This window comes from Durotheca rogersii (assembly GCF_024521655.1).
Source record: "Durotheca rogersii strain YMJ 92031201 chromosome Unknown GGS23scaffold_1, whole genome shotgun sequence".
Lineage (NCBI taxonomy): Eukaryota > Fungi > Ascomycota > Sordariomycetes > Xylariales > Xylariaceae > Durotheca > Durotheca rogersii.
Genome location: NW_026251232.1, coordinates 2,519,949 through 2,541,345, shown reverse-complemented (window position 1 = coordinate 2,541,345; position 21,397 = coordinate 2,519,949). Strand labels below are relative to the sequence as shown.

At 54.5% G+C, this 21,397-nt stretch overlaps 7 protein-coding genes across 7 annotated transcripts; 3 read left to right on the top strand and 4 right to left on the bottom strand.

The window, feature by feature from the left end:
* Nucleotides 1–37: 37 nt before the first annotated feature.
* GGS23DRAFT_34329 (glycoside hydrolase family 17 protein) lies at nucleotides 38–1,810 on the bottom strand. Its single transcript, XM_051513068.1, has 2 exons — nucleotides 1,493–1,810; nucleotides 38–1,405 (listed from the first exon to the last, which is right to left on the bottom strand). Exons 1-2 carry the CDS (start codon nucleotides 1,676–1,678, stop codon nucleotides 269–271), a joined length of 1,323 nt encoding a protein of 440 aa, XP_051377225.1. The 5' UTR covers nucleotides 1,679–1,810; the 3' UTR covers nucleotides 38–268.
* An 892-nt stretch (nucleotides 1,811–2,702) lies between these two features.
* GGS23DRAFT_545929 (uncharacterized protein) lies at nucleotides 2,703–4,112 on the bottom strand. Its single transcript, XM_051515007.1, has one exon. It carries the CDS (start codon nucleotides 3,509–3,511, stop codon nucleotides 2,873–2,875), a length of 639 nt encoding a protein of 212 aa, XP_051377224.1. The 5' UTR covers nucleotides 3,512–4,112; the 3' UTR covers nucleotides 2,703–2,872.
* An 851-nt stretch (nucleotides 4,113–4,963) lies between these two features.
* GGS23DRAFT_34250 (Hamartin protein-domain-containing protein) lies at nucleotides 4,964–8,522 on the bottom strand. The gene is made up of 3 exons (XM_051513060.1): nucleotides 8,362–8,522; nucleotides 7,692–8,229; nucleotides 4,964–7,630 (listed from the first exon to the last, which is right to left on the bottom strand). Exons 1-3 carry the CDS (start codon nucleotides 8,373–8,375, stop codon nucleotides 5,213–5,215), a joined length of 2,970 nt encoding a protein of 989 aa, XP_051377223.1. The 5' UTR covers nucleotides 8,376–8,522; the 3' UTR covers nucleotides 4,964–5,212.
* A 1,394-nt stretch (nucleotides 8,523–9,916) lies between these two features.
* GGS23DRAFT_545922 (class I glutamine amidotransferase-like protein) lies at nucleotides 9,917–11,564 on the top strand. The gene is made up of 4 exons (XM_051515006.1): nucleotides 9,917–10,001; nucleotides 10,060–10,507; nucleotides 10,602–11,103; nucleotides 11,183–11,564. The coding sequence occupies exons 2-4, from the start codon at nucleotides 10,372–10,374 to the stop codon at nucleotides 11,415–11,417; spliced, it is 873 nt and encodes a 290-aa protein (XP_051377222.1). The 5' UTR covers nucleotides 9,917–10,001; nucleotides 10,060–10,371; the 3' UTR covers nucleotides 11,418–11,564.
* Nucleotides 11,565–11,693: 129 nt separating this feature from the next.
* On the top strand, nucleotides 11,694–12,814 carry GGS23DRAFT_34196 (uncharacterized protein). The gene is made up of 3 exons (XM_051513051.1): nucleotides 11,694–11,746; nucleotides 11,912–12,045; nucleotides 12,117–12,814. Exons 1-3 carry the CDS (start codon nucleotides 11,714–11,716, stop codon nucleotides 12,712–12,714), a joined length of 765 nt encoding a protein of 254 aa, XP_051377221.1. The 5' UTR covers nucleotides 11,694–11,713; the 3' UTR covers nucleotides 12,715–12,814.
* On the bottom strand, nucleotides 12,583–14,515 carry GGS23DRAFT_34200 (MT-A70-domain-containing protein). The gene has a single exon (XM_051513053.1). It carries the CDS (start codon nucleotides 14,010–14,012, stop codon nucleotides 12,915–12,917), a length of 1,098 nt encoding a protein of 365 aa, XP_051377220.1. The 5' UTR covers nucleotides 14,013–14,515; the 3' UTR covers nucleotides 12,583–12,914.
* Nucleotides 14,516–15,915: 1,400 nt separating this feature from the next.
* Nucleotides 15,916–20,424, top strand: GGS23DRAFT_34029 (DUF221-domain-containing protein). The gene is made up of 4 exons (XM_051513030.1): nucleotides 15,916–16,207; nucleotides 16,299–16,437; nucleotides 16,493–20,195; nucleotides 20,305–20,424. The coding sequence occupies exons 1-3, from the start codon at nucleotides 16,195–16,197 to the stop codon at nucleotides 20,103–20,105; spliced, it is 3,765 nt and encodes a 1,254-aa protein (XP_051377219.1). The 5' UTR covers nucleotides 15,916–16,194; the 3' UTR covers nucleotides 20,106–20,195; nucleotides 20,305–20,424.
* Nucleotides 20,425–21,397: the final 973 nt, after the last annotated feature.

Here is a 21,397-nt window from a genome sequence, read left to right as displayed (position 1 = left end):
TGCCTCGCCGGCTTGCCGTCTATGTCTGCCGCAGCCCACCAGTTTCCGCCCCATTCTTCGCGACGCGAACACAAGAGAGCGAAGAGGAGGACAGAGAGAACCGGAGTATACCTAGGTCAAAGCCGGCCCGACCTGGGGGGGGACAGATCCGATTTTCTCGTGAAAAAGATGCGCGAAAAAAAAAAACAACGCCGACCGTCATGATGTACCCGAGTCCGCCCGTCGCGAACAGCCCCCTTTTCCTCTGCGAGTTCCTCGCCTAGCACGTTTACAGGGCGAAGATGGCGGCCATGATGGCGGTGAAGGCGGCGACAAAGGCACCCGACTGCATGCCGGTGGCCCCGGTGCCCGTCACGGGGACGGTTGACGTGGCGGCTGGCGGCGCGGTGAAGGTTCCGTTAGTGCCCGCACCAGAGCCGGAGCCGGAGCCAGAACCGGAGTCAGAGCCGGAGCCGGGGATGGTTCCGGTCGAGCCAGGGTTGGGAACGGCCGACGTAGGGGTAGAGGATCCCTCGCCGCCTCCCGTGTTTCCGGCGGGCTGGGTGGCGGACTGGGTGGCGGAAGCGCCGGCGCCCGAGGCGGTCGAGGAGCTAGGAGGCTTGGTAGCGGATGAGGAAGGAGCCGAGGATGAGGAGGAGGACCCGCCGCTGGTGCTGTTGCTGCAGCTCAGGTCGAACAGCGGCTTGTTGGAGAGCTTGTTGCCGACGATGCCGAAGCTCGGGTCCGGGGTGTCGGGCGCGGCGTCCTGGAGGGTATAGTACCAGAGGTGGGCGCCGCTCGCGACGAGAGGGCACACGACGTCCTTCCAGAAGGTCTCGGCGTTGTCGGCCGACGCGATCGACTGGCCGACCGTCTTGCCGCTGACCGGGTGGCCCGTCTCCGTGATCCACACGGGCTTCGAGCCGCCGGCGGCCTGCGTGCTGGCGAGGGCCTCCTGGAACAGCTGGTTCGACTGCGACACGTCGTTGGGCACGGTGTCCTGGAAGTAGGGGTAGGCGTCCATGCCGAGCCAGTCGGACGCGTCGATCACCGCCTGGTTCGTCCCGTTGACCCACGCCGTCCACGTGTCGACGTGGCCGATGGGGCTATTCTCGAGAGCGGTGCCCTTGATGGCTTCCCTGGTGTCTCGGATGTAGCGGGCGAGCGTGGACGGCTCGGCGCCGACGTAGGAACCGGCCGCAATGCCGGTGGGCGAGTTCCGGTACAGGTCCTCGCTGCCGACGGAGATGCCATCGACGAGGCTGGTGAAGGCGTCGCCGTACTGGTCGATGGCGGCCCGGAGGGCCTTGATCTCGTTGGCGAACGACTCGTCGCCCGCGGACGCCCACAGACCGAGGAGCAGAGTGGTCTTGGTCTTGATGGCCGCCGGGATGGCCGAGATGGGGTCGCTGGCGGTTCCGCCTTGCTACGACGCGCACGCGGGTTAGCAGACGCGGTCTACTACGAACTGGGACGATGGAATCTTCCTTCCTTCGGTTAAACGTGTACTTACCACCGTAGTATAGAGGCGGGCACTAGTCCAGCCGGAAGTCCCCTCGAGGGTCTGAGCAGCGGTGAACTCAGCCTCGAAATCGGCCTGCTGCTTGACGGCACCGGTGGTGAATGTGGCACCGTAGTTGAAGCCCTTGATGGCGGCGGCCGTGGAGGCCAGGGTGAGGAGAGATGCGAAGGAGCGCATGGTGATAGCGGTATTAGGGGGCGTCTATTAGGTAAAAGGTGTAGGTTTCTAGAGTAGACCTAGGACGCGAGGTTGATGCGGATGCTTTGCCCACCAATAAATATGGTACAAAGCAAGTCTGGTATTGCTAATTCTTACTTTTTCCCTTTGGATGGTGAGGTCGTCGAGGGGGTATTAGAGGGAAGTATTATTGCAGACCCAAGGCACGCCTGGTCTGGCAGACAGAATCAGTGACAGCGAACGAGTGCGGCTTGCTGGTGTTGGACTCGGCCCGGAGAACGAGGGAAAGAAGCAGAAGACCAAAGGCTCTGTGTATGCAGAAATTGGTATCAACGAGAGTGATTCATGAGTGACTGGTGGGTAGTCTTTCCTATGGTTACGAGATTGTGTAGAGGAAAGAGAGGGAGAAGGACAGCGGAAGGTGAAATATGAGCGGAAGAGGCGAAAAGGACTAATAAGAAAAAAGCAGGGCAGAGGGTATGACAACACTACCAGTCAACACAAAAATAGCACACGCCCTGGTAGGTACCTGATAGTCTGCCGATGTACGGCACAATGCCATATAGGTAGGCAGGCAGTGCTACCTACGTAGGGAGTACATAATTGCTGCTGTTGTTATTATTATCGTCATCATTGCTATTATTGTTTGGCGTTCAAGTGTCTCAACTCGATCCATAGCGCCTGGATCACCACGTAGGTATCTCTCTACCTCTCCAGCCGTCGAGGTGTCGTCGTAAGCTTGAGTACCGAATACACGCGCATCTTTACACCAATGCCTACACGTAAGCTGGAGGCCGGTTAGCTGTGGGATGTTTAGGACCTGATCAGGCACTTGTCGTTGACAGGTTCCTGGTAGGTGATGTGATGCACAACCAATGTCATCGCCTCAACAGGTACCTAACCTACCTTCCGCCTTGGGTACCCACACCTGCATCGGGTACCTACATAGGTACACAGATATTTGCGAGGAGGTATCTAGGTACCTACCTAGGTACTACCTACCTACATATATTCCCTTCTTTCCCTGGCATTTCTCGGGTGGCTCCATCTTGGTTGGTCCCGAGGGGGTGGAGTGTCTAGGTGGAGCCGCCGATCGACCCAATCAGGATCCGTAACCCTGTCCTTTTGCCCCTGCGTCGAGCGCCACTCCCTTCACTGTGTATGTAGCTATGTAGATACCTGCCCGCCTACCTCCTACGTATACGTAGTTGCTTTGTTGCGTGTTTGTTTCTGCGTCTTTCTACCCCTATCTTCAATAAATACATCATACACACAGAAGACGCACGCGTTGCGTACCTCCTGTTGGCCACGCTCAGTCTCAGAATCCCCCGATCCAGCATACCAGTGCCGAGAGGCGACGCCTACCAGCAGGGCAGGCGAGTAGGGTAGGCGAGCAGTGCACGATTCCGATGGGCTGTACACGTAAACAGTGCTATATGTGAGGCGTGCCGCCTGTTGGATATTTGCAGCGTTTGTTTCAGACAATCGTTCAACATGGGCTGGGCGGCGCGTATATATGGGCGAATCCTCCGTTTCACAAACGGACAACAACTGCCCAACTCGGCTACGGGGAACGCCGTCGCCTGCTGGTCGGAAACAAAGCCGACCGCCTGGTAACGACCTGCCGGATCCTCGTATTCGAGCCCCGTATACAGCATCGATAGCGTCGCCTGCCGAACCGATAACGCACCCATACATGTGCCTAGGCCTCTGTGTGCACACGGTATATGAGTAAACGTATGGAACCCCCCCCCCCCTCTCTCCCTGCGAAATCACTTGTCGTATATAGTCCCTGCAGGCATTCCAAGTCCCGATCACCCGCAGCTTGGCCATCGCCGAGACGCCGCCAAATAGCGAACGACAGAACGGACGGACCCGCCTCTTCTCGCATCTAGATTTATCGTTAAGGGTGCTTACATCCGCGCACGTACCGGAGCGCCTGTGTGCATCATACTTACGCACCTGCGCAGAATTCCACGTATGAGAACGAGGGAACCGTCGGCGCAAGACGCGTACGGGACCGCCACCGCTACCACCAGCAGGCCTGCTTGACCAGCCCGGCTGGACACAATAGCGTGGCGCAGCCCGGCCCACGAACCGAGAGGTCGGAAGCGTTTCTGCGCGTTTACCCCCCTTGTGCGCATCGGAATGAGAACTTAAGGGCCGGCTCGTGATTGCTGCATGTGCATGGCGCACGCGCGCATGGTAAAAGGGCGATCTATCGATGGGATGCTAGACACCTCCTTGCAACAGGAGAGGAATCTAGGAATGCAAAGGGGGACTACCTACCTGCCAGGTAGGTTAGGTGCGTAAAGTCTAATATACGTACCAAACTAGCCGTCCTCCTCGTATGGATACGTTATGTAATAAGTAATGCGCCGCCAGACTGCCCGGGCTTCACGGAACCATCAGGTGGTATTGCATGTTGGGAAGTTGTCGGCATACACATGCGCATGTATTAGGTCTAGTAGGTTGCCGTACCTCCTAGGTCTACCTCGGGATAGTCTGGGCAGCACGCGCATCCCATGACTCGCAACGGAGCTCGTCATCTATTTTAGTATCCCACCTAGAGACGTACTGCTAGTGAGCGGTGGCGTGGATAGGCCCGGCCTGCCACCGGCGTTTATGTACTCATGAACGACGGATACGAGGCGAGTATGGGACGGCCGTCGAGTCGTAGCCCTCCAGAGTCTTGCCAGCAGCTTAATTCCAAATCCACGCCTCTGTAATTGCAATTCGTCGACCGCGTGCATAGGCCGGCGCCTCTTCAACTTCTACAGTATATCCACGTCGTAGTTGCGAGCAATACGCAGAAGTCTGGTGGAATGGTAAGGAACCTCCCGTTCCTTACAGGTAAGTACCTACCTACATCTTACGTATGCAATACTAGGTACCTAACATGGCTCGGTGCGATGTTAGTACCAATGGCCGCAGGGGCTGTGGCGGCGGTTTCAGACGTTCCGAGGATATATTATGTATATTCTACGTTGAGTATATGAGATGCATGTATATGGGCATGGCGAGGTTATGTAGCTAGTAGTAGCCTTGTCCACTCTGCAATAGCCTATTGCTCGCACATCTCGTCGACGACCCTGTGGGATCCAGTTGCCCGGCCGGTCGTTCACTCGGCAGACTTAGACGGGAGAGAACAGAGATAGGAAGAATGGTAGAGCGTTGCCCTTGCGCTTACTAGGAGATTGCTTCTAGTGAGCTCTGTCTAGACAGTATTCCATCACTGCGTTCGAAGGGGTATAACTCCTGTTGACATACCCTTCACTCGGTTCTTGGTCCACCGTGCTGTTTACAGCTCCGTGATACCTAAAATGACGGCCCTGCCGCGCAAGCCATGCGGCTGCTTAGAGCTATTGTCTACATCCCTGGGATTGTGCATTGCAACTTGGCGATGCCTGTGGTTTCTCGCATGGCCGTGGAGTTGCCCAGGGTCTTTTTCGATACAACTAGACGAATCCTCTGATACTCCGCAGACCTGTAGACTTTTTCTTTTCCTTCTCCTCTTTCTTATCCTTCTTATCCTTACGTAGATTTTGTACGCCTCCTAGCAAGGTTAGCATTGGCGTATGTTGACGTCGAAGCGAATCCGAACAGCTCACCTCGCCCGAGATACCGCTCTACCGTGGGGCTACCTTTGCCTGACGAAAGTGTATCGGCTCCTACCGGCGTAGGTGACCGTTGACCCTGACCCTGCTCTTGGCTGCCCGCGGATCCGCTCAGGTTGTATGGTTCGAGCGGCGGCGTAGGATTATACGAAGTTCCCTCGAACATATCTGCCGCCGAAAACCCATGGCGCCGACGACTTCTGTACGTGAGAGAAGTACCCGATTCGGAGGATAAATCGGCGTCAGGATCGATGGGAGGATGCGGATCCGGCTTCGAGGAACTGAATACTGTAGATTGAAGCTCGAGCACGGTTGTTTGCAACGCTGTATTCTTTTTCGTAAGTTCTGCGATGCGGTGCTTCAGCACCACTTGCTGTTCTCGGCTCGCCTCAAGCGCACCCTCCATCTGTAACTTAATACTCTCGGCGTTGCGTTCTGTGCAGCCTTTTAGTGCATCCTGTAGCTTGATATTGAGCGCGGTAATCTGCGATTGATACGAACGGCGCATTTGCTCGAGGTCGTAGTCGCTAGATTTCAGCTTCATCTCCAGCATCTCCACGCGGGTTTCTACTTCGGCCTCTCTCGCCGCCGCAGCTTGACGTTCCGAATCCTTCGCCTGGTAATTTCGTTCGGACTCGGCCAGCCGCTCCACTTCCCGCCTTAGCCTCTCCAGCTCGCTGACGTTTATCTCGACTGACTGCATATTTTGCTTCAACCCTAATTCCCTTACTTCAGCCTCGCAGACCAGCAGGCGCAAATTTTCCGCCTCGTCTCTCGCTGCGTTGAGCTCTTCTCGTAATGATTTCCGTTCTGCGTTCCATTTCCTCTGCTCCTCGCGAAGTACTCTTAACTTGGCGGTGAGTTCGGCCTCCCACTTCTTAGCAAGCATACTCCTCTTATCTGATTCCGTCTTTGCCTGTATTTCGGATTTCTTCGCATCATCTAGCCGTTGCTTTAGGTGGCGGTGTTGAATGATTAAGTTCTGAGTCTCCGCCTCGCTCGCTGCCTCTCGCACGTGTCGCCTCCGTAGCTCGCCCATATGTGTGAGGTGCTGCTGCTTCATGAACCGTTCAAATGTAAGGTCATTGTGTAATAATATTATCTGGCGCTTCAGATTTGCTAACTGAGCATCGGCACTGCTGGCTGGGGATGAGGAAGCGGGAGGCACCGGTAGGTTCGGCTGGAGCTGCGACACGGGACGGTCCGAAATCGATTCCCGATGGCTTAACGTAAGGGACGGGACGCTGTCGTTAGCCAAGGATTGGTGCAGTCCAGACTTGATGGCCTTGTTAGAATTAATCAGATCTTGGAGCTGCGTCTGCGACCCGGATTGTACAATTTGACGAGATAGGGTTGGGCTCTCGGGGCCATTTCTAGATGGCATGGGGCTGGAGGAATCCCTGTTTGACAAGTGGCTACTCTGCGAGGATTTACGCATCAAAGTCGACTGAATCCGGCTACTCGAGGCAGATTCGGCTTGCGTAGAGGCTGTGTTCCACCGGTTATCCCTTTGAAACGCTCCGAGACCCTGCGTGCCGACGGGAAAGGAGCTAGAAAGGAGAGCGGACTCGCGGCCTTCCTTGTCGGATTCGTCATTATCGAGAGCTCTCACGTGAATAACGTCCGGTGGGCTCTGGTTAACCAATGCCTCGCTCGATAGACACAGAGCCACGCAGCCAGCTACCACTTCAGCCGGCTCGCTTTTTATCCACCTTCCGAAATCTGTCTTCTCAGAATCGATGGTAAGGGTGTAGAAGTTCTCGTGGATAAGGTGGCATTGTCGGAAGCGCTCGGACGCGTGGCGTATCTCAGTAGGCTGCACCTCAATGTCGTCGGCATCGGGCACCTCGGCGTGCCGCAAATATCTCTGGGGTTTCCGGATGTAATCCATGAAGTTGATGGGATAAAGGCCGTATAGGATCGTGAAGTAATGGACAAGAGGTGGAATCGTATTTTCGTCAGAGACAGGAGAGTAGGCTAGCTTCTCCCACACAAGCGCGTTCGGGGACAATCTGCGTTCTCCAGCCGTGGCTTGGGACGATAACACCCGTTCCCAAAAGAGCAACCGCGCATATATGTTAAATAGCGCGGGCAAATGAGGAACGATGGAGCTCGGCATATGGGGTAGAATCATCGTCAAGGCAGACAAGGCTAGAGATACGACAGTTGTGGATGTGTCGAGTTGGAGGCAGTTAATCAAGTTACCAAACAGGGGAGTTTGAAGAATCAAATGTAGATGTGGTGGCTGGCTTTGGACGAAGAAGGCCAGAAACGATAAGGCACGAGCGCGATAACCCTTCTTTTCCACATATAGGTTGATGACGGTCAGGAGATCCTAAGACCAGTAAGTAGGCTGCAGAGACTGCGAGGAAAAGGGGCCACGGCACGGCACGCACTTTTGGGCATTTCTTGCCGTACTGTAGTATCGTCTTCCGCAACTGTTTTTCTCTGAAGTCTGAGATGGTCTCGATAGTCTTCCCGATGGCCTCGTACTCGTCGAACCATAGCAAAAGTGTCCGTTCCGCGACTTGAGGGGCAGCGCCTCCGGTTGGTGTGCTTGGGTCGTTGCCGTCGTCGGCCGTTAGTACGTCCAAAAGCACACCTTCCATTTCGACCGCCAGGTCTTTCTCCTGGTTGAGGTAGTCAAGCGCAGGTAGCAACAGCTCGAACCATTGAAATATTTTCGCAGGCTGACCTATCAAGGGGCGCAAGCGACGGAGGATGGCGACGAAGGCGGTGTATCGAGAAGGCACTTGGGCGACATCTCGGTGGAATACCGCGAGCAACATCTCATGAACTTTGTCGGCTACAGCTTCGTCGAATTTCTCGTGGCGGTAGAGGTAGGCATCGATGACCTCGACGAGGTCCTCAGGCAGTGGGACGCTGGCTTTCGGTACGAAGCTGTCGACGACTTTCGCAAGCTCCCTGAATGTCCTACGGTTACCGGTAGCGGGTCAGCTCGGAGAACTCGCTGCCAAGGGGAGAAGCGCTCGCGTTGTGGTGGTGGAGGCTACACAGCCCCGGAAGTGCTTAATCATAGATATAAACACAACAGGGAAAACATACGGCGCGGAAGCCATCGGGGCGCGCTGGCTCTCCAAAGGAGCAGCTCGATAGAACTATCAGGTGGTCGCAAGCGGAAAGCTGTCATGGAGCAGATGCTTTAGCCGAGGATGATGTCGGCATAATAGGGCTACTGGTCGCACCGAAGTGTGGCTTATATTCGTCGATCTTGAGGCATGTCTACGATAACCCGAATGCGTATACGAGTTGGCATTTGGGCTTGTGGATGTCGCCGTCAGATAGTCATGCTGGTGTAGGGAATTGAGGGAAGTAAGATGGGACGTAGATAATAGCTGCCTCCTAGTTGCTGGAATGGGGAGGGTTTTTTATTTCCCATCCCCTGCCGTGGGGCTGTTATCGATTGGTACGTACATGATGGTCCCAGTGGCCAATGGGGGCGCATTATGTACTATTTGCATATACCTCTATACATGCCTCATAGATATCAACACAGGAATGAGTGCACATCGATGCTTCCTTGGTGGCTCACCAGGCGATGTCATAATGCATTACCTACGTAGGTACCTGGCGTAGGTAATGCTGAGCGATAGAGTGCTGTGGCGGGGAGAATAATAGCATTGCAAATTGGGGACATGGCAGCGAGTTGGGCTAAGGGGAGAGAGAAAAAAAATAGCACAGCTTTGTCTATTACAATGTTAGGAGCATGGGGTGTATTGGGGCACCTCAGGTGGGCATTTCCTTGTCTTCTAATAGTTCCCGGGTATATGATTCTAGGGATCTCAGGACCCTCGGTTACTGAATGTACCACGTACATGTATATACAGTAAGGTAGGTACCTACCTAGCGTAGGCACCTTACGTGTAGTCCTTGGTGCAGTTACCTACTTGGCTCCGTGTACCGATCATCCGGGATTGATAGCGTCAACCTTTGATGAGAACGTGGTCTTACATACAGACCAATTGCATGTGCTTCATTCAGCCTTTAGCTTGAATTCCTACGAGGGTGAGGCGGTACCGTCTTGTGGTTGCGTTACCTAATAACCCAAGGCTCATGTAAGTGTGTATAGTATACTAAGAGGTATCTACATCTGTATAGCATAGAGCTTAGGAGGTAGGGACCCAGGGTGTCGATGTAGGATCGAGCGAAGATTGAGCGTGGGTGGCCTACCTGTTTGCGGTCCTAGAAAAATGAGAACTTTCCCTTTCATGGCGCCTCCCCACGCCGTCACGAGTTACCGGCGAGAATTGCTCAATGCGTCAGCATTTAGGATCCCCAAAGGTAGCCCGGAGGGCAACGAAATGGCACTGTAATTTACACAGTGGGAACGTGACTCCTCCTGAAAGCGACGATCATCTCTGAGAGACCCACTGCCATCCCCTGCGCAACAGCTTCAAATCTGGGGGAGGGGAAGGATACATACCTACATATGTACACACAGATGCTAGTAGATGCTAGTGTGGGGTAATTGGAGCCTGTTATAGGCCTAGTAGAGGTACCTCTACCCTAGGTATTACAGCGCCTGGCTTACTTCCATGCGAGGCAGTCATATAGGAGGCGGGAATTGCTGTGTGTCGGAGGCATAAACGCATCCACCCATGTGCGCGTGGATGTATGGATGGCCGTTTGAGGAGGGGCAATTAGGAGGTAGGTAGGTATCTCGGTAGGCCTTCCTTGGATATTTAGTACGTAACAGTCTGCGGTGGGCAGAGGCAGCGATCGAATGGAAGCTGACTAGGTTAGGAGCCCCTCAATCACTCCATCCATTTCTCAATCAGCCCACAGGTAGAGGGCCTCGCTCCATTCGTCGAGCCACCCCCAATTCAACCCTCTTTTCCTACCCTAACTCACGCCGACCTTGCAAAAACCAGGGTCACTTCGACAACAAAGAATCAGAAGCTGTTTCTTCCCTCTTGTGATCCAATACTAACCCCTCCAACTCGCCGAGCTCCGTATACCTCCCTCTCTCGTCTCCCAACCCTCATATTGACACCAACACACGCCTTCGTACATAACTACACATCTTGCTAGCACTCCCTCGAGGCCTCGGCAATCATGGCACACAAGACGTCTGCGGTGGCTGATGAGCCTATCGACGTGCTCTTTGCCATCCACCCCAAGTTCAACCTGCTCGACCTCACTGGCCCCCTCGAGGTACTCGGATGGGCTCTGCATGACAAGAACGACGAAAGTGCGGCTTTCATATCCATAGACATATGCCTACTTTCTCCTCTCTCCATGCCGTTCTATCCTGTTACGCATGCTAATTCAGACATCCCGTGTAGCAACCAAAGCTTTCGAGAGCACAATTGCGGCTGCTGAGCCCCAGGTCTTGTCGGACCAGGGCGTCATCATACACTCCCAGATCACATACAAGGAAGCCTACGAGCGTCTCGATGACTTCGACGTGCTCGTCATCGTGGGTGGCAATATCGACGAGGTTATCAAAGAGAAATCCGAGCCCCTCTCCATCATCACGGCCTTCGCAGAGCTCCAGAAGAAGGACTCGGCCCGAGAGCGAACCCTGATGTCTGTCTGCACCGGCTCCCTCTTGCTGGCCGAGGCCGGCCTCCTCGCAGGCCTATCCGCCACAACGCACCCCGACTGGATGACCAAGTTTGAGATCCTCTGCAGCAACGCAGCGCAGCGAGACTTGCAAGAGAGAACCGACGTCGTGGAAGACGCCCGATACGTTGTGAACAACCTCCGCTTCGACCTGGGAGACGAAGACGAGAACCCTTATATTCGTCGCAAGTCTGACGCCGGAAGACGCCCGTCCGCTGCACGGTAGGTTTTGAGACAGACGAATCTGCATTCCCACTACGGGCCTCTCACATGTATATGGCTACTAACAATGGGCCTACAGAAAAGGTAGTGTCTCGTTTAAGGGCTCGAACGAGCGGCGAGAGTCGATCGCCCGTCGCGCCGCGATGCGGCTAGGTGGTCTTCGAGTGATCACGAGTGGGGGAGTATCTGCTGGCCTAGATGCGGCTTTGTATCTGGTCAGCATCCTGGTCGACGAAGATGCCGCGAACGAGGTGGCCCGGTACATTCAGCACAACTGGACCAAAGGTACGGTTGTTGATGGTCTGGATGTCTAAACAAGGCGAGATGTGATGATAAATGCTAGATGAGGTCACGAGATCAACGAGTGTAGCTATACCTAGCCTTAAGAAAAGGTTGTCGATTAGGTACCTAAATGGGACCGTCAAGCAGGTCCAGCACAATTGAATCTAAATGACCATCCACGTGCCCGCCTAGTACCTAATGCTGATGCATAAATCGGCTATGAATTCCTGCAGCTGCCGTAACGTAGGTAACATAACCTTTCTGGAGGAGGTTAGGTAGGTAATACCTTCTACGGTGAGAGGAGGCAAGGCACAGCTGAGTACCTCCTATGCACCTAAGGTGTGTACCTACCTACCTAGAGGTACGTACCAAAGTAAATGTAGGCATGGTTCATTAAGACGGTCGGAATTATCCAACCGCCGATATAACAGGACCCCCCCCCCCCCCCCCCCCAGTAGTGGGACCCATCTATTCCGCCACTAAGGAAATTTGATAATGACCATAAATCGCATCTCCTGTCATACAGCTACGACGACGTTTAAGATATTCCCTAACGCCAGCCGCTACACATCCAAGCACGATGGCGGCGGCAGTGGCGGCGGCGGCGGCGGCGACGGTAACGAAACCGCCGTTTAAGATAGGGACGAAGCAAGTTTTCTTGTACGTACAAATTCATCTGAGAATCGGAATCCGTCGGCTGCTGATCCTTAACCCCCCGACTCGCAATCTAGACCCCGCCACGTAGTAGCTCTTCTACGGTCGCGGGAGAACGAACCGCCGCACTTCGCGACGTTCAAGGTGCCGCTGACGTTCAACAAGCTGGATCTTCGGGACTATTTGCTACACGTATACAATGTACCGGTGACGGCGGTGCGATCTCAATTGCGACTACAGCGGCCACGAAAATCGACGACGCGCCGGCGACTCGTAATCCCACGCCCAATAAAGACGATGACGGTGGAGCTGACGCGGCCGTTCGTGTGGCCGGAGCGCCCGACGGACGTGACCGCGTGGAATACACCGCATATGGAGCGCCAGATCCGTGAGATGGAGAAGAACCGCCGCATGCAAGACCATGCCACGAAGACCGGCCGTATCCCCCTTCACGCGGAAGAAGGTGATGATATCGACCGTACCCGCCTCCGCGCCGATGCCGCGAGGGTGTTGAAAAGTGGTAGTTGGACCAATGGCCGGCCGCTCGACCCCAAGTTCGCGAAGGGACAGGCACTAGACGCAGGCGATAGCCAGGACCAGGGGCAGCCTGGGGGGGAGAAGCGGAAGAAGGAGAAGAAAAGATGGAAGAAGAGAGATGAGCAAGAAGAGAGATAGGGGCAATGGGTTAATATCGCCCCTCGCTAGAAATAGCGGTGGAAGACGGGTGGGAAACTATGCCGGAGGCCTTGAGTAGGCAACGTTAGTAAGAGATAACTGTAGGACTAGGAGAGAGAAAAAAATTCAGGACTATGTATAACATGCATTATGAAAGCAGGAGGGACGGCAATTGCGTGTCTATTCGCCCACCCTATGGACTATCCGATAGCCTCCACCCAGTGATGCTGTTGTTGGAAGCGGAGAACCTCGTCTCCCCAGCTCCACCAACCCGCGGTAAGGTTTCGCGCAAATACTTCGAGTCCGTTGTAGTTTTCCGGTAATATGTCCTTGAACAAGAGCCTCAGATTCGGCTTCCTCGAGTGCACGTCGGGAACCGCTAGGATCACTTTGGTCGGGATGGGCGCTTTTGGCAGGTGGTTTTTTCTCCTAGCCAGCAACAACCGCTCCCAGGGTTTCCTCCATTGCGCCTCCAAATCGACGATGGGATCTCCGGTCCTTGTGATCTTCAGCCAAACCCATTCCCCGACGGACTCGACGTCCCACCGCGAGAATATGCCCCCAGGAGACGTGAGCAGATCAGCCACGGCCGTCTTATTGGTAACCCAGACAGCCACGAGGCCCTCTGGCTTTAGGCGCGACGCGACCGGTATCTGCGCCAACAGATCTCCAGCTTCCCGGACGCCGTACGCGGTCGCGTAGCTGTTCTGCTTCCGCTTCACGGATCTGCTCGGCCACGGAGGGTCGAGCACGACGAGATCGAATGCGGGGGCATCTGCTAGGAAGGCCTCCCTCTGCGACCGCACGCTTCCCAGTAGATAGCGAGACTGGTCTGGGATGAGAGGCGGCACGGCGGCGGAAACGGCGTCAGTGGCTGGAGAGACAGGCCGCTTCCTCTTGCGCGATTCTTCCTGGTGCGGCTCGCCATCATCGCCGTCTGGCAATTTGCCTGTGCCATTAATCACGCGAGGTAAGCACCATGGTCCTCGATAATTCAGGCGGGCCCGGCGGAGCGCCGCCCGGGCGCTTTCGAGAGTCATCAGCTCGGCTACTGCGGCAGACGGTGACGTCAAGTGCGCCGGCGCACCTGATTTCCGGGGCTCTGGTGTTTCCCATGGCGTGTCGATTGGGCTAGACGAAATGAGGCGCCTCCTGACGGCCTGCCCAGGTAACACTTGTGCCTCTTCGATGGAGCGTGGAACGTCGATCAAAACGATAGATTGATCTGGGCTCTGGAACAATACGCACGATCCTGCCTGGCGATGCTGACTTCCATCGGGGTGACCCTCGGAGGCCATGGCTTGCTTACGGGACTGGATTTCTTGCCGGATTACCCAGAAAGGTAGGTGACCGCCCGAGCTCCGAATAGGAGGGGGTAGGTACGGTATGTCAGGTGAGGCAAGCAGGGGCAGGTGTGCTGTGTTACTATAGTACGTAGGTACCCACGTTTGTATGCGTGTATGTCGTGTATGCTAGGTAGGTAGGTAGGCATGTACCCAACTTTATAGTGCCCTTCCCTTTTCGAGACCCCGCCAGTGTACCTGGATATGTCCCGTTTGTAGGCTGGGAGGTGCTGAATGTAGACGCTTCGGATGCATTAGGCAGCCCATTGAACTGGCACCTGAAGTGGCGGCCTCCTTAGGCGGGGCCGGAATCCCACTGCTGTCGATGAAATTAGAGAGATTAAGCTATAAGGAGGCGGGGCCTGTGCCGTGCAGTGGACCCTGAAATATTGAAAGATGCCTACGTGATCATCGAAGGGCACTACTTGAACGATTTTCTGGTTGTTGATTACACCTACTCATATATGCCTGTACATTACCTGCCTATACCGAGGTGTTATGTATAGCGTACCTATATGGTTTATAGGTATGTGGGTACGTGCGTTGTGTAATTGTAGGACGCCGTCGCGGTTGATCGCCAAGTCTGTTTGGCTGGGCTGACCAAGTGATTCTTTGCCCTGTACGGCGTAGGTCAAAATGGCGATCAGAGATATGACCTCATTTTCGCCACGGCCAATGGATTATATATGAGTACATACAGGTATGTACCTACCTACCTACCTCTCCTACCTACCTAGGTAGGTACCTAGGTAGCCCGGCGTCTAGCCCGACGTCTAGAACTGAGCGGTTCGGTAGAAGGCCCGAGCGATTAAACAATGGCAATATCCAACTACCTGGGTATCCTTTGAGGTATAGTCCCTTTCCTTTTTCTTCTTCTCCTTCTCCCTTGTTATTTGTTGAAGAATAGGTCTAGTTCTGAAAGTAGGCACCGGGTATATCGGGTACTTTGCATGATGAACCCCTCTGTTTGGTTCCTCTCTCAGCTGAAGGCGACTAGGTACCTTAGGCGCGCGTGAATCGGGGCCCAATCAGATTGGCCCTGTCCCGTGAATTGTTGAAGATGTGAAGCAATGCTTAAGCGGGGCCAGCGTCAGGGGCTTTTCTTGGCAGCAGCTGCGAGCCCAGTGCCTCTGACATCAGAGCTCTCTCCTTCTGCAATCCAGCTGGCGACAACGTACGGAGTACGCGTACAGAGACAATGAGGTCGGGAAGAGGCATAAAAAGGCAGGTGGAGGGGGGACACACGTGTGGCGGCAGGGCTGGGGGGATACACGCCTCGACCTATATCCCCAAAGTACCATCTATGTGAGAGGTACTTGCCGTCCCTTCCTGCCCCACCGCCATTTTGCATGTACCGAAGTACTAGGAATCCCCTGTCCTCCGGGTACTGCGGGCAGTATACAACTGGGTGCTACAAGGGATCGTCATTCACCATCACACCTGTTTTGTGGGCTTCCTACATGGATGCGACGCTTCGTCGCAAGTCGATTCGGCCAAGACGCCATGTCTGGGTGGCCGCGGCGGCCGCCCACCAAATCTATCCATCTCCTCGTCGCTTCCTACGTGCTCGACGGCTAGGTGAAGTCTGTGTGCCCTGCTTGCATACATAGGTACTTACATGCATACTCATACAGCATACATACAGCATACCTACGTACCCCGTCACACGTACGACCTCACTTCTCCCCAACTCGAATTCTTAGGAGCAGACCGACCACTAGCTGCTAAGGATCCGTCCGTAGTCTTCCTCCTCCTCGTTCTTCCAAGTTCCTAGGCCGGTGTCCTCGTCGTCAATGGGTTACCCCCCTTCTTAGATTATGCTTTCTTAATTTCAACCTCGTTTTCTACATCTCGCCAACTTTCCCCTCTTCCTCTCCTCGATTCCCATCTCGATTTTCATACTTACACCCATGCTTAACCACCTCTACTACCCCTACATCCATCTTCCGGACCTATTCAACCTACAATATATTGCCATTCTCGACCCTTATTGACGCGGCACCTCGTGATTCTCTACCTCGGCCGATATCTACCTTCTTCTCCCTCCTCCTCTACTGGATATTTATGAACTGGCCAGGATAACGCCCTATCTAGAGTCGGATCCCCAGTCGGGCGCCGCCGCAGTAGCCCGAGCGATATGGCGGGAGACGGTGAGTTGCGACGCCACCACGCCGGATATCCAGCTTCTGTCCAAGTGTTTCTAGGCCGTTCGTTCGTCTTACGCTAACGAGTGATCGGTAGACCCCCAGGGCGCCCAGGTTGAGCGCAACCAAGGCATCACGTTGATAGCCTTCATTACCGCCTTGAACGTCTCGCTTATCGTCTTCGGTGTCCAGACGGGAGTATTCCTCTTGTTGAGAAACAAGCTATCGAGAATCTTGTATGTGACCCCTCTTGTCCCGATGTCCAAGTACATTTCTAATCCTAGAAAATAGCAAGCCCAAGACGTATCTCGTGCCGGAACGCGAACGAACTGAGTCACCTCCGAGTAGCCCGTGGGGTATGATCCATGCCTTACTCCGATTCCGGGATCGTGAGATTATCAAGAAATGCGGACTCGATGCCTACTTCTTCCTCCGATACCTGCAAACTTTGCTGGTCATATTTATACCCATGGCCCTGGTTTTGATTCCGATATTGGTGCCGATCAACTACGTAGGCGGCCTTAGCAACAACTTTTCGGCAAACGATACCGATTTTTCTGATCAACTTAATGGGACCGATTCTCAGGGGGCCGATTATAGCGACCCCAATTCTCCGAGGTCAAACATCACCGGCCTGGACACGCTGGCTTGGGGCAACGTAAAAAAGAGCGAGACTAACAGATACTGGGCGCATCTTATCTTGGCTGTGTTCGTCATCGTGTGGGTTTGCGGTGTGTTCTTCGCCGAGTTGCGGGTTTATATTAAAATCCGTCAGGACTGGTTGACTACCGCCGAACACCGACTCCGAGCTTCAGCGACAACTGTCCTAGTTAGTGGCATTCCCGACAAGTGGCTGAGCGAGGAAGCTTTGAGGGGTCTCTTCGATGTGTTCCCAGGTGGATTGAGAAACGTATGGCTCACGCGGGACCTGACACAGCTCTTGGAGAAAATTACCAAACGAGACCAAATTCACAAACAGCTGGAGGAAGCACTGACGGAGCTTATTCGGATGGCCAAGAAGCAGCAATTGAAAAGAAGAGAGCGGGATGAGAAGCAAGCTCGCAAGGCATCAAAGTCTCAGCGTCCTACTAAAGAAGAGAGATTGGAGCGCCAGAGGAGGGAGGACACCGCAGCAAAGATCCAAGCCGAAGGTGGTCAAGGTGTAAGCAGCGGAGACCGACATGAGGTGCCGCACGGCGTTGATGATGCCGAGGCTGAGATCGAAGCTGACGCCCGACGCCAAAGCCTCAGACCGTCTACCGCACACAGCAACATCTTATCAACAGGCTTCGCAAAGTTGACCGGCGGGCTAGGGAAAGGCGTTGATATCGTGGGTAAAACTGGGCAGGAAATCTTCGGAGGTGCTAAGAACATTACCCGCGGCGTCGACGGGAAAATAGAAACGACAAACGGTTTCATGCCGATAGCGTCCCCGAACCAATCAGCGCCGCCTACACGTGGATCAGACCGCCGCGTGTGGCTGTCTGACAAAGACGATCTACCGAGACCGCCGACGCAGGATTCGGCCCATCAACGCGCAAGATCCGATGAGCCCGTAATGGGCGCGTCGGCGGCAAAAGCGCGCAACTCCCAGAATTCCGGAGACTCTATGCTTCATAAGGAGAGCGTCGAGATGCGGCAGTTTGGAAACACAACTCGCAAGCCTACAAACCTGGAGGCCATGCAGCTCAATGACCCGATCCGATGGTACCAATTCTGGAAGCCCCCGCCGGGCGGGTACGCATCTCCTGTTCCTCAAGGCTATCACAGAGGCGACCGTCTTCCTAGGAAGGAGAAGACTTTCCTGGAGCAGCTCAAGTCGGCTGTGCCGTTCGTTGGTGGCGTAGAGTTGGAGCCGATAGAATATCCTAAAGCCTACAACGAGGAATGGAAAGACGATGAAGACATCGGCGCCGAATGGACAAAATGGGTCAAAAAGAAGCATCGGCCGACCCACCGTCTTGCAATTTTCGACTGGACGCCCGCGTGGCTCCCGGGGCTTCCTTTTATAAACAAGAAGGTCGATACCATCTACTGGTGCAGGCAAGAACTGTCACGGCTTAACATGGAGATCGACATCGACCAGAAAAGCCCCGAGCGCTATCCGCTTATGAAGTCGGCCTTTATTCAGTTCAACCATCAAGTGGCCGCTCACATGGCCTGCCAGAGCGTCACACACCATGTCCCACGCCACATGGCACCCCGCACTGTCGAAATATCGCCCGAGGATGTGCTGTGGGAAAACATGGCTATGAGCTGGTGGTCCGAGTGGCTTCGAACAGCCGCCGCCGTGAGTATTGTCGCTGGTATGATTATTCTGTGGACTTTCCCCGTCGCATTCACGTCTTCGATATCTCAAGTCAGCACCTTGACGGACGACCTTCCATGGCTGAGTTTTATCGAGGATAACAAGATGATCGGAGATGTGGTGTCTGGTGTCGCTGGTGTTCTACCGGCTGTTCTCCTCGCCCTGCTTCTCTGGTTGGTTCCGATAATCATGGACTTCCTTGCTGGCTTTAAGGGCGCCAAAACGGGGTCTCAGAAGACAGAAACGGTCCAAAAGTTTTACTTCGCGTTCCTCTTCGTCCAAGTCTTCCTGGTGGTCTCTCTAGCCTCCGGTGCGATTTCGACTCTGGAAAGCCTAGCGAACAATCCCACCGGGGTTGCGGACCTTCTGGCAGTGAATTTACCCAAGGCGGCCAACTACTTCTTCTCCTATATGATTCTTCAAGCTCTAAGTGTGAGCTCGGGTACTCTACTACAGATCGGCGCACTCCTCAATTGGTACATCATCGCGAGGATCATGAACAACACGCCACGAAACAAGTGGTTCACCAACACAAAACTGCCCGAGGTTAATTGGGGGACTTACTTCCCGGTATACACCAACTTCGCCTGCATCGCGTTGATCTACTCGGTGGTGGCTCCGATCATCTCGATATTCGCTGTCATCACCTTTAGTCTTCTCTGGATGGCGAACAGATACAGCATGCTGTACGTTAATCGCTTCACCATCGACACCGGAGGTGTGCTTTATCCACAAGCTATCAACCAGACCTTCACGGGGCTTTACGTGATGGAGCTGTGCCTTGTCGGCCTGTTCTTCCTCGTTCGGAATGAAGAAGGCGAGGTCGCGTGTCTGCCGCAAGCCGTGATTATGATTGTCTCGATCTTCCTCACCGCCCTCTACCAGATCCTGCTCAACCGGTCCTTTGGGCCATTATTCCGTTACCTCCCGATCACTTTCGAGGACGAGGCGGTACTACGAGATGAGGCATTCCAGCGTGCTCAGGACCGCCGCCTAGGCCTGATTGGGGATGATGCTGACGACGACGACGACGAGCAGACACTCAACAAGGGGGTTACATCGAGTGACGACGACGACAAGGGCCAACCCACCTCGACGGACAATCCCCACAACAAACCTGGGACGGGAAACAAGTTCACGAATTTCGTGCCCGTCAAAGGGATCGTCCATGCTAGCACCTGGGCGGCCCGCGGCGGCAAGAGCACATACAACCGAACGTTTGGCAAGGCCGAGCAAGGGCTTAAGAATGTCACCAAATACCGCGGTGATCGACGACAGAAGGACTTGGAGGCGCAGAGAGCCATCGGCGAAGCCCTGTATGGCGGATTCCACGACGAGATCGAGGACCTCACCCCGGAGGAAAGAGACGTCCTTGTCCGGCGTGCGTTCATGCACTCGGCCTTACGGGCTCGGCGGCCGACGGTCTGGATCCCCCGGGACGACATCGGAGTCAGCGACGACGAGATCAAGAGAACGAAGGAGTACAGCGAACACATCTGGATCTCCAACGAAGGCACCGCGCTCGATAGTAAAGTGCGCGTGGTCTACGGCCGGGCGCCCCCAGATTTCTCGGAACTCGACCTCATCAGCCTGTAGGGGAGAGTTAGGTCGGAATAGCCGGAGTGGACGAAGTGTACATGAGACGGCCACAAGCACGAAGGAATGACTTGGAGCAAGGCTGCTTTCGTAAGTGCATATTTTTTTTAGCAGTGGGAAAGTATGAGTATACCCCGATATGGCATACATAGGGCACTATCGTATAAGCATCGCGAAGCATTAGCATTTACATCAATAGACGTCTAGATTCTTAATGTCACGAAGGGCGATTTTTTGATGTTTCGGGAAAGCCTAGCTCGGATACCGATTCGGCCCTGCGAGCTTATCTACTCATGGATGCTTCCTGAACTAGAGGCATCGCAGTGACTATGAGTAGAGGAGGCATCACCCGAGAAGCGTCGCCCACGCTACGCGCCATATCAGGAGCCGAAGCAAGTGTCTCCGGCGGTAGAATCAACCGATCTGGGGACGCCAGGTACCTACCTCCTACCTATGAGTATACCTGCCTATGCCTGCCTATACTACCTAGAGGTACCTACTCATAGTGGCGTAATCTAAATTTAGCCTATGTGGGTGCCTACATCGGATACATACCTCACATACAGACAGGCAGGTTCCTTGAGGATAGGTTCAGCACCCATCTCCTCCGAACCAGAATGTCTGTCTTGTACCGTATCAACCTATCGCAGGATACTGTGCATCTCAACAACGGTTTTTATCCATATGGCTGCAGGACCGTGGCCGATTACAGGCGGCCAATCAGGGGCAACTCATGGGGTGATTATTTGGAGCATCTGGAGCATTCGAGGCCTATCGGAGCCATCCGGCCGGGGAAGATCGGGGGGCATGTGCGATGTGTGGATGTGCGATGTGCGTTGGGAAGTGCAGGGAGGGGAAGCACCTGGGGTGAGGATGGCATTTCTAGCTCTCTAGCATGTACGTGTAGGTAGCATGCGTGGATATCCTGCTTAAAAGCGCATCTAAGCGCGGCGGCGAGAGAGAGGTGGGAGGCAGAGGCAGGCAGCTAAGTCTAGGTATAAAGTACCACCTTAGGTTAGAGAGGTACACCTAAGGTAGGGAGGCCGGAGGTGCTACGTCGAGAATACATAGGTAGGTAGGTACCCAGGTAGGCAGGTACTTTCAATGTGCACACAACCTAAGCCTAGGCACCTCTTCTAGAGGCAGCCTCCGAATGCACTCAATACACCTAACCTGAGGCAAGGTGGCATCTGCTCATGCATATATCAGGTACCTACCTACCTACCTAACCTTTGGCACGGTACGTCAGGAGGGTCAACTCGGAGGTATAGTGAGGCGTAACCTATATACAA

Coding starts and splice junctions, on each gene's coding strand:
- GGS23DRAFT_34329 (XM_051513068.1), bottom strand. CDS start 1,678: ATGCGCTCCTTCGCATCTCTCCTCACCCTGGCCTCCACGGCCGCCGCC. Junction 1,406..1,492: donor CCCGCCTCTATACTACGGTG/GTAAGTACACGT, acceptor TGCGCGTCGTAG/CAAGGCGGAACCGCCAGCGA.
- GGS23DRAFT_34196 (XM_051513051.1), top strand. CDS start 11,714: ATGCACCTAAGGTGTGTACCTACCTACCTAGAG. Junction 11,747..11,911: donor GTGTACCTACCTACCTAGAG/GTACGTACCAAA, acceptor CCTGTCATACAG/CTACGACGACGTTTAAGATA. Junction 12,046..12,116: donor GGGACGAAGCAAGTTTTCTT/GTACGTACAAAT, acceptor CTCGCAATCTAG/ACCCCGCCACGTAGTAGCTC.
- GGS23DRAFT_545922 (XM_051515006.1), top strand. CDS start 10,372: ATGGCACACAAGACGTCTGCGGTGGCTGATGAGCCTATCGACGTGCTC. Junction 10,508..10,601: donor GCATGACAAGAACGACGAAA/GTGCGGCTTTCA, acceptor CATCCCGTGTAG/CAACCAAAGCTTTCGAGAGC. Junction 11,104..11,182: donor AGACGCCCGTCCGCTGCACG/GTAGGTTTTGAG, acceptor ATGGGCCTACAG/AAAAGGTAGTGTCTCGTTTA.
- GGS23DRAFT_34029 (XM_051513030.1), top strand. Junction 16,438..16,492: donor AACAAGCTATCGAGAATCTT/GTATGTGACCCC, acceptor CCTAGAAAATAG/CAAGCCCAAGACGTATCTCG.
- GGS23DRAFT_545929 (XM_051515007.1), bottom strand. CDS start 3,511: ATGGCCAAGCTGCGGGTGATCGGGACTTGGAATGCCTGCAGGGACTAT.
- GGS23DRAFT_34250 (XM_051513060.1), bottom strand. Junction 7,631..7,691: donor ACGGCAAGAAATGCCCAAAA/GTGCGTGCCGTG, acceptor TACTGGTCTTAG/GATCTCCTGACCGTCATCAA.
- GGS23DRAFT_34200 (XM_051513053.1), bottom strand. CDS start 14,012: ATGGCCTCCGAGGGTCACCCCGATGGAAGTCAGCATCGCCAGGCAGGA.